At 47.7% G+C, this 9,070-nt stretch overlaps 1 protein-coding gene across 4 annotated transcripts in view; it reads left to right on the top strand.

Annotated features, from left to right (window-relative positions):
• The first annotated feature begins 558 nt into the window (after nt 1–558).
• Nucleotides 559–9,070, top strand: part of Fmnl3 (formin like 3) — a 52,975-nt gene continuing 44,463 nt past the window's right edge. For all 4 annotated transcript variants that reach the window (XM_036208599.1, XM_036208597.1, XM_036208598.1 and 1 more), the window contains exon 1: nt 559–834. In XM_036208599.1, the coding sequence (XP_036064492.1) occupies nt 709–834 (126 nt within the window). In that variant the 5' untranslated portion in view covers nt 559–708. The remainder of the gene's footprint in view (nt 835–9,070) is intronic.

The raw sequence follows: 9,070 nt of genomic DNA, 5'->3' as shown, positions 1-9,070 counted from the left end.
GTGAGGGTGTCAGAGCCCCTGGAAATGGAGTTATAGACAGTTGTGAGCAGCCATGTAGTTGCTGGGAATTGAACCCGCGTCCTCTAGAAGAGCAGCCAGTGCTCTTAACAGCTGAGCCCTCCCTCTCTCTCTCCAGCCCTCACAGTAATCATTTTAACCATCCTTTCAAACGGATAGCTCCCCGCTCCATTCGACCAAGGCTGGGAAAGTGGCGTTGTAACTTCTCTGGTCTTAACAGACGCTGCTCGGACGATTACTTATTTCCTGAGACAGTCTGGCTAGGTAGTCCCAGGCGGTGGTCTCGCCCCTGAGCGCCCTCGGGTTAACTCTGCAGTCCGCTCCCTCGGCCGGCACCCTGCAGCAAGCACGGTGATTGGGTGCCCCGCAAGGGCCACCAGGGCGCGCTCGCAGCTAGGCGCGAGGCCGCCGAGGGCGGGAGGCTCTGTGATTGGGAGGCGCGGCTGTCAGTTAGCCGCGGGCGGGGCGGGGGAGGCGGGGGGGGGGGCGGGGGCGTGGCCTGCACGAATAAGGCGCGCTTCAGCGCGTCGAGCGCTCCGCCGCCGCCCGCCGGACGACGAGGCGCCCCCGGAGGGGCGGAGGAATCGGGCCTGGGGAGCGGGCGCTGAGGGAGGAGCCAGGTCGGAGCTGCCTGCCGAGGGCCCCGGCGAGGAGGTGGAGGGCTGAGGCCCGGAGGAGGCCCCCGCCGCGATGGGCAACCTGGAGAGCACCGAGGGCGGCCCGGGCGAGCCGCCCTCCGTCCCGCTGCTGCTGCCGCCCGGCAAGACGCCGATGCCGGAGCCGTGCGAGCTGGAAGAGAGATTCGCCCTGGTGCTGGTGAGACCCGCGCTGCTCGCTGCCTTCCCGCCGCCCCCCAGCCCCCGCCGGGTCCCGCCCACCGCCGCTGCCCGGTCAGCCCCGGACCCTGGCAGCCAGGCCGGCTCGGGGGGCTCGGAGCAGCCCGTCGGGGGTCGGGGAGGAGGGGTCCCCCAGCCCCGGACCTGCCCGCCGTGCAGACTCCTCCCCACTTCCCCCAGACTTCCCGGTGCGCTGCCGGAATTCCATTCCCGGGACCTCGCCGGCGGGGCGATTTCGGGAGCTGTTGGGTCCCCGGCCCAAAGCAGGCTTTCCCTCCGGTGTGAGAGTGGGTCTCGCGGCCAGACCGAGATGTTTCGGGGCGCGGGGGCCGGGCTGGGGGGGCGGAAAGGGAGCGGAGAAGGGGCTGGCTGCTCTTGGGGGGAGGGATACGGGGGAGTGATGCCATTCTTATTCAGACCGGCATCCTGCTAAGTTAGATGAGTGGGTTTGCCTGGGTTGAACGTGGGGATAAGCCATTTGGCTAGGCAATTTTTTTCCCCCCAATTGAAACAATACACAAACCATTCCGCCTGATTTTTTTTTTTTCTCCCCCGCCTCGTTTCATGTTAAGCCTTGGTGACTGGTTTGTATTCCTTTGCCCGTGGTTCTTTGTAGTCCTTCTGTGGTTTCCAAAGGGAGGGTCTGTAAAGATGCATTTTCAGAGCCGACTTTGGGATTCTCCTTTGGACACTGATGTGAATGGCTTTGTGACTAGAGAGATTAGCTTCACTGAGATGAAGCTGGACCATGTGTTGAAGCTAAACGTGAAGCTTTAGAGAAACTTGAACATCTGCTAACAGAGAAATCTGGAAACTTGGGGAAATAGCTTTAGTTCCCCCAAAGAATTCTTAGTAATAGTAATTCCGGTGCATTGTTGGTATAGTCCGAAGGGCTGCCTCTGAGGGTGAGGAGGGATAAGTTGTAGACTTAGCAGCCTTCTTGGATTTCATCTGCCTTGGAAGAGGGAGATTGGATCTGTTGGCAGCAGTGGAGCTGTCTAGAGATCCTGCCTCTGCAGTGTGAGAGCCTGACATCAGCTCACTGGCACCAACTCGGACTCAGGGAGTCCAGGATGTTCCAAAGAGTTGTTCCAAGGGAAGCAAGCAAGGATCTCAGCTTTGATACTTGTTTCATATCAGGACACACCTATTCAGGAACTTCAGCTGCCCCTGGGAAGAAGCAAAATCAGTATGCTCGAACACCTGTGGTGTACCTGTACAGCATAGATGGACGCCTTGGTTTAAGGCACTGGCTTGGATTAGGACTCCTGGGATCAGTGTCCTGAGCAAATCACCTCAGACCTCAATCTCTCCAACCTCTGCTGACCATCTGTGTGAGACAGATAATGTGTCTCCACCAGAAAGCCAGGAGTCTGTGGTCTTGACTCAGCACTCATACAACTTCCCCAGGCAGAGTGTTTTTAGGGGGGTTTCCGTAAATGCTGTGGGGTTTGTGAGCAAGAGCAGGCATATCCTGTGATGAGGTATGTAGCATAGAGTAGCTACCTTCCTGAGATTTCTGAACCTCAAACTCCTTTTGGGGAATACAAGTGATCTCAGATCTGAGTCACTGTTGAGATCAACTACAAAGTTGACATTACTGAGCATATAGTGCATGGCAGACTTCCACTTTCATTCAGTCTACACAACAGCCCATGTGGTAAGTGCTGTGATTACCCATGTTGTAGAGGAAAGTGGGACTCAAAGGGATTCAGTAGTAAGTTAATGTTAACTACCTGACCAGAGACTGAAGAAAACTGAGTTGATTCTGACTTGAAAGTCCATGTCCTAAACCAGGATTCCTGGATGTCACTCTACACCTACCAAATAGCTTTGCCATAAACCCAGTCCGTTGCTTCGAAGCTGACAAACTGGGAAGGAGGGTGACAAAGGAGCAGCTTGTCTGTTCTATATCATCAAGAAAAGAGACTAGCCTACACTGAGCACCTACTCAGTGCTAATACCTTACACTATCTAGTTCTCAGTCCTACCCGGACCAAGTCATCAGCTGCAGCTCCTGTTTGCCATCATGAGTAATACTGAGGCCAACACTTTCTTTTTTCTTTCTTTTTTTCTGAGCTGAGGATCGAACCCAGGGCCTTGCGCTTGCTAGGCGAGCGCTCTACCGCTGAGCTAAATCCCCAACCCTAGAGGCCAATACTTTCAATGGGTAACTTTCCTTAGGATAGAAACTTTGAATTGAACTTGATGGATTATAGGGTTATAAATTGTTTCTCTCTCTCTCTCTCTTTTTTTTTTTTTTGCCAGAGCTGAGGACTGAACCCAGGGAGGGCCTTGTGCTTGCTAGGCAAGCGCTCTACCACTGAGCTAAATCCCCAACCCCCTGTTTCTCCTTTTCTAAAAAGTTTATTTATTACGATCATGTGTGACTACAAACATGCGGGTGTTATGGCTTGAATGTAGAAGTCGGGACAACTTTTGGTGGTCCTCCCCTTCCAACGTGGGTTCTGGGACTCGATCTCAGGTGGTCAGGCATGCCTGACAGGAGATTTTTACCTGCTGAGCCATCTTGCCACCCCTATAAATTGCTAGGTATTTGCAAATAGACTTTCAGAACCAAAATGCGGTTTGGTATGGTGTCGCATGCCTGTAGTCCCCTGTGAGGCCAAGGGAATAGAGTAGTAAAATAGTGGGTTACATAGTGAGACACTGTCTCAAAGCCAAATCTTCATCCTCCAGAAAAGTGAGTGTTCCTCAGGTGAGGAAAGAGGATTGGGAATGGCTTTTTTCCTCTTGATTATAAAGTAATATATTTTAATTAAGCAGATTTGGAAATTACTGAAAGATAAGACTCATCTGTACTATGGACTAGTAATTTTTTTCTTAGTAATATTTTGACAGACTTAATTAAATGTATTTTGGCAATTAAGATGATACCCCAGAATGTGTTTTAAACTGAGTTTTTCTTTACAATTTTAAGCATTTTGTAATTTTTTTGGTTTTGTTTTCCAAGACAGGGTTATTCTGTCTTTGTAGTCCTGGCTGCCCTGGAACTGAGTCTGTCTCCCGAGTGCTAGGATTAAAGTGGTGGGCCACTACTGCTCCGTACTCTTTTTGTAATTTTTAAAGTTGTTAGTATCATGGCAGTATGACTACATAGTACCACAGTAGAGTATTTTGTTACTACCTTATCTTGTAAGTTTTTTTTTTTTATCTATTTTGTTTTGTGATGAATTTCCTATGCACAAATATTTGTCATCATGTCTGATTGTCTTAGATAAATTTCTGGAAATGATGTTATTGGGCCAAAGGATAAATGCTTTTTTGAGGCCATAAAGACCTATGCCTCTTTTTTTTTTTTTTTTTTTTTTTTTTTTTTTGAGACAGGGTTTCTCTGTGTACTCCTGGATCTTGCTCTGTAGACCAGGCTGGCCTCGAACTCACAGAGATCCACCTGGCTCTGCCTCCCGAGTGCTGGGATTAAAGGCGTGTGCCACCACTGCCCAGTGACCTATGCATTTTTTTTTTCTTTTTCCACTATAAATGTTTATTAAGAGAAGGAACAGAGGGGAATGTGTTAGGCCTATGGAAGATGGTGCTGGGAGAGAGAGGAGGGAGAAGAGGAAGAGTGACCTATGCATTTTTTAAACATTTATTTTGTGTGTGTGACCATGTTTGTGCTGTGGTGTGGAAGTCAGAGAGCAATTTTCATGAGTTGGTTTTCTCATTCCGCTGTGTGGGCTTCCAGTATGGAACTCTGATCATTAGACTCTGAAGCAAGTGCCCCAATCCACTGTGCTATCTGGATCCCCAAGACCTCGCTATACCTTCTGTTAATTGTATCAGTGACTTTTTCTGTCCACCCTAGTAACTTAGCATTTTCTGTCCACCCTAGTAACTTAGTATTTTCTGTCCACCCTCGTAACTTGGTATTTTCTGTCCACTCTAGTAACTTAGTAACTTAGCATTTTCTGTCCACCCTAGTAACTTAGCATTTTCTGTCCACCCTAGTACCTTGGTATTTTCTGTCCACCCTAGTACCTTAGTATTTTCTGTCCACCCTAGTAACTTAGTATTTTCTGTCCACCCTAGTGCCTTAGTATTTTCTGTCCACCCTAGTGCCTTAGTATTTTCTGTCCACCCTAGTAACTTAGTATTTTCTGTCCACCCTAGTAACTTAGTATTTTCTGTCCACCCTAGTACCTTGGTATTTTCTGTCCACCCTAGTACCTTGGTATTTTCTGTCCACCCTAGTAACTTAGTATTTTCTGTCCACTGTAGTACCTTGGTATTTTCTGTCCACCCTAGTACCTTGGTATTTTCTGTCCACCCTAGTAACTTAGTATTTTCTGTCCACCGTAGTACCTTGGTATTTTCTGTCCACCCTAGTAACTTAGTATTTTCTGTCCACCGTAGTACCTTGGTATTTTCTGTCCACCCTAGTACCTTGGTATTTTCTGTCTACTCTAGTAACTTAGTATCTCATCCTCCCTCCCTTTCCTCCTTCCTTACTTTCTTCCCCCTTCCTCTTCTGCCACAGTGCTTAGGCTCTAACCCAAAACCTCCTTCATTCTAGACAAGTGTTCTATTTATTTATTTGTTAGTTTGTTTTCTGAAACAGGGTTTCTCTGCATAGCCCCAACAGTCCTGGAACTCACTCTGTAGACCAGAGTCTGGCTCCTAACTCACAGAGATCCGCCTGCCTCTGCCTCCTGAGTGCTGGGATCGAAGGCGTGCGCCACAGTGCCCAGCCCTCCTTTTCTTTATAAGCTACTTCTGGGTGGTTTAGATTTTAGGAACTTTTGTTTCTTTGATTATTACAAAATGTTATCTTGTTTTACTTTGCATTTTTCTGAATATTTTGCTGTAAGTGTTGTCTTTTGGTTTTTGTTTGGACTTTATTCTAAATCCGTATGTCTATGTAATAAATGTATGTTTTGTACAGTTTCGCATTATAAATCTTTTTCACACATGAAAGAGCATAAGTAACTGTCCTGTAAGGATAAAATATGTGGAGTTCTTGGAATTGCTCCCTGCCCCTTATGCTTTGCACCTTCCCTGGAATGAGAAGCCTCTAGTGCTGGGCTTGTTGAGTCTGTGTGTCCCACAGCTGGGGCAGTCCAGGTGGCAGGCACACTCTGCCACAGTTGGTGAGAACAGGAACAGGTCTCAGTGGAAATAACTAGTCTTCAGTGAAGTGAAAAAAGAAGCCGTGGTGGAGAGGAAATGAAACCGCAGATCTTCCCCCAGGCTTCTTGGGAAGGCTAGGCAGAGTCAAGGGCTACCCTGTGGTCAAGACCAAGGTATTTGCCCCAGAGCTGACTCTGGTGACCCCATAGGACACCAGTGCTGTCAGCCTGCAGTCAGCATGTTGCCTGCTCTGTTGGGCATCTGGCCTCCATTTTGGGGAGACATTTCTTCTGCGTTGGAGCTGAGCTGCAGTAGTGGCAGGGAAGGCCGGGGTTCATTACAGTTTCGGAATACTTTTGAAAAAGAGAAAGTATCTTTTGAAGGTGGGGAGGTCACTTAGCCTCTTTTCCCTTGTCCTCTCTGGACAAGAGACTTCATGACTCCCTCTGTGAATAGCTGTAGAGGAAACGGGGTCTTAAGGTTCTCTGTCTGTGGGGAAGTGGGGTGGATAGGAGAGTCTAGAATGGAGCTGAACTGGGTAGCTCCAATCCCTGAGTTTTCTCTGCTTTCCTTCCACCTGGAACAGAGAATCTCCTAAGAAAGGTGTGGAGGCATCCCGCTGACATAGTCCTGCTGCTGTGTCTGTCTGTCTGTCTGTCAACGGAGTTTGCCTCTTTCTGCCCCCTCCTCCTCCTGTCCCTGTTCTCTTCTGTCTCCTCACGGCACAGGTGTGGCCTGGGAGTTTGTGTGTTGGGTAGGGAAGGACCTAGAGAAGATTTGGCATGTGTGGGAGCTGCGTCTCTCAATCCTGAACTTTACTAACCTCCGTAGGCTCAGTCTGTCAAGTTCTTTGCGACATTGAAAAGTACTGTAAATGACTTTAAGAATCCTAAGAGACTGGCTGAGTTCTTGGCTGCGCTATACCAGTGGAATTTAAGTCTTGTGTTCCTCTCCTCCTCTGTTTTTTAAATCACCTCTGATCCTCCTCCAGGGCTGGAGTTGCAGCCTGTTGGTTTTGCCACTGGGTCCCTAGTACAGTAACAGGAAAGATATGTGCTTCCCTTTCCCCTTTTCCTCTCTGTCAGCTCAGAATGGGGACTGTCACATCCTTCAGTTACCCAACCCTTTTCTAAGTGAGAGCTGGGCTTGTGCCTGGGGTTTGGTTATTTTAAGAGATGGTTATTCTGTTTTAAGAACTGCTTAGACTTCAGAGTTTAGCTGTTTTTATCCGTTTCCTTGCAGGGAACTGGAGAACCAGTCGCTCTGTATAGTCCCTATTTCCCATGAAACCATAAAAAAAGTGTCCCTCATTCCTCCAGGCCCTCCCCTCCCACAGAGGAAATAACCGGTTGGAGATTTGCTGGCTCAGACTTGGTTTTAAAGAAAGGCTGTTGGTTTTATAATCAGGAGACTTAGGTTCTGGTCTGGTTTTATAATCTCTTTGTCATCTGAAAGTCTGTGGACAAATCTTATAACTTAAACTTTTTAAATTTGATTATATCTCAAGTCATTTATTTTGTGTTTCTGTATGTATGTGTGGACACGTGTCTCTTTTCTCCCATCTATCCTGTGGGTCCCAGGGATTGAACTCAGGTTGTCAGGCTTGGTGGGAAGCTTCCTTACCTGCTCACCATCTCACTATCCCACATCCTGTAACTTTTCTGAGCCACTTTGGTTCTTTATGACATGAGGATAACTTCTTACTCGACAGTGTTTTAAGGGTACTCCAGGATCCTAACGTGATTTTTCAGCTGAGGGAAGGATTGGCCTATGTTGGAGTCTTGGGGAGCAAGTGAGGATGTTTAGGTTATTACACTAACTGCTGTTGGGTTTGGTACATAAGTCCAGGGATGTTAAACCTCCAAAGCGAATGGGTATGACCCCATACTTGCTTGTAATCCCAGCCCTTGGGAGGCCAGCCTGGGCTACAAAGGGAGACTTTATATTTTTAAAACTTTTATTTTAAAGGAGTAAAAGTAAAGATAGAGCTATATCTTGTGAACTTATACCTTAGGAAAGAAGTAGACAGACCTTTTTATTACCCTTGTCTACAGGGTAGTGCCCGGTTCTTCTGATGCAGTAGGTGCCACCCTAAAACCTGTCAAAGACTTTGGCATATGCATGCTATCTCTTCCCTCTTGTCAGCCCAGTAGACCAGTGTATAATCAAAGGTTTTTATTTGGGAACGTTTTATCAGGAAACACTTTTGTATGGCTAGGATAGAGTTAAAGCAGGATCTTTTGTAGCTCAGGTTATGGGAGAACTCCTGATTCTGGCTTCTATTTACCAAGTGCCAGTATTATAAGCATGTGGTACTATGCCTAGCTGAATTTGTAAGTGAATTTGATAATGGTTCTTTAATATTTGAATATCAGATCCCTTTGAAAATCTGTTCAAACCCCTGGCCTCCCTCATGCACATGGTGCATGTATGTGGTGTTTTGAGGGCTTCAGGGCTTGTTCTTGGATCTACCAGGAAAGTCCTGGCTTTGCTTGTCAAAGAGGAGAAAAGGATAGAGGGTGAGGAGACTCTAATGCCAACAGTGACCTGAGTGTGTGGTAGGAGGGAACTCCAGTTAATCACTGATAAAATGATGCTTCTGGTAACAACAAAGGCATCATGTTGTTTGCCTGGTCCCCATTCAGAGTGAGGTGTTCAGACCCCTGGACACTGATTTGACTTTGATTAAGGATCTTTTTGTGTTAGGGGTCTGGTCTACTCTTGTGAGGTAGGGGTCCAGTTCCCAAATTCTGGGGATATGTAGGTAGGAGTAATTACACGAGTTTTGAGAAGTCGTAGGGAACAAGTCGCCTCTCTTGTAGTAGGGGACAAAGTTTAAGTCATGTTCTGTGACTGGAGGTGCATCAGCTCCTTCCCTCTGGGCCGTGTTCTCCCAAAGTGTCCAGGTAGAAGGTAGAGTCGGCTCCCAGCACGTGCTTAAGAGGATCTGTCTTCAGCGGTTGCTTCTCTGCTTAAATCTTGTCCACGTAATGACAACAGTCTGGCCTGCACCTTTTTCCCCTCTGGGTAGCCCTGGCTGTCCTGGAACTCGCTCTGTAGACCAGGCTGGACTCACCACTGTCCAGCTAAATTGTACCGTTCTTGACTGCTTAGAATATTTTAAA

This window comes from Onychomys torridus, chromosome 16 (genome assembly GCF_903995425.1).
Source record: "Onychomys torridus chromosome 16, mOncTor1.1, whole genome shotgun sequence".
In the NCBI taxonomy this organism is placed as follows: Eukaryota; Metazoa; Chordata; class Mammalia; order Rodentia; family Cricetidae; genus Onychomys; species Onychomys torridus.
The sequence above is the reverse complement of the archived record's forward strand: the minus strand, read 5'-3'. Positions and strand labels throughout refer to the sequence as shown.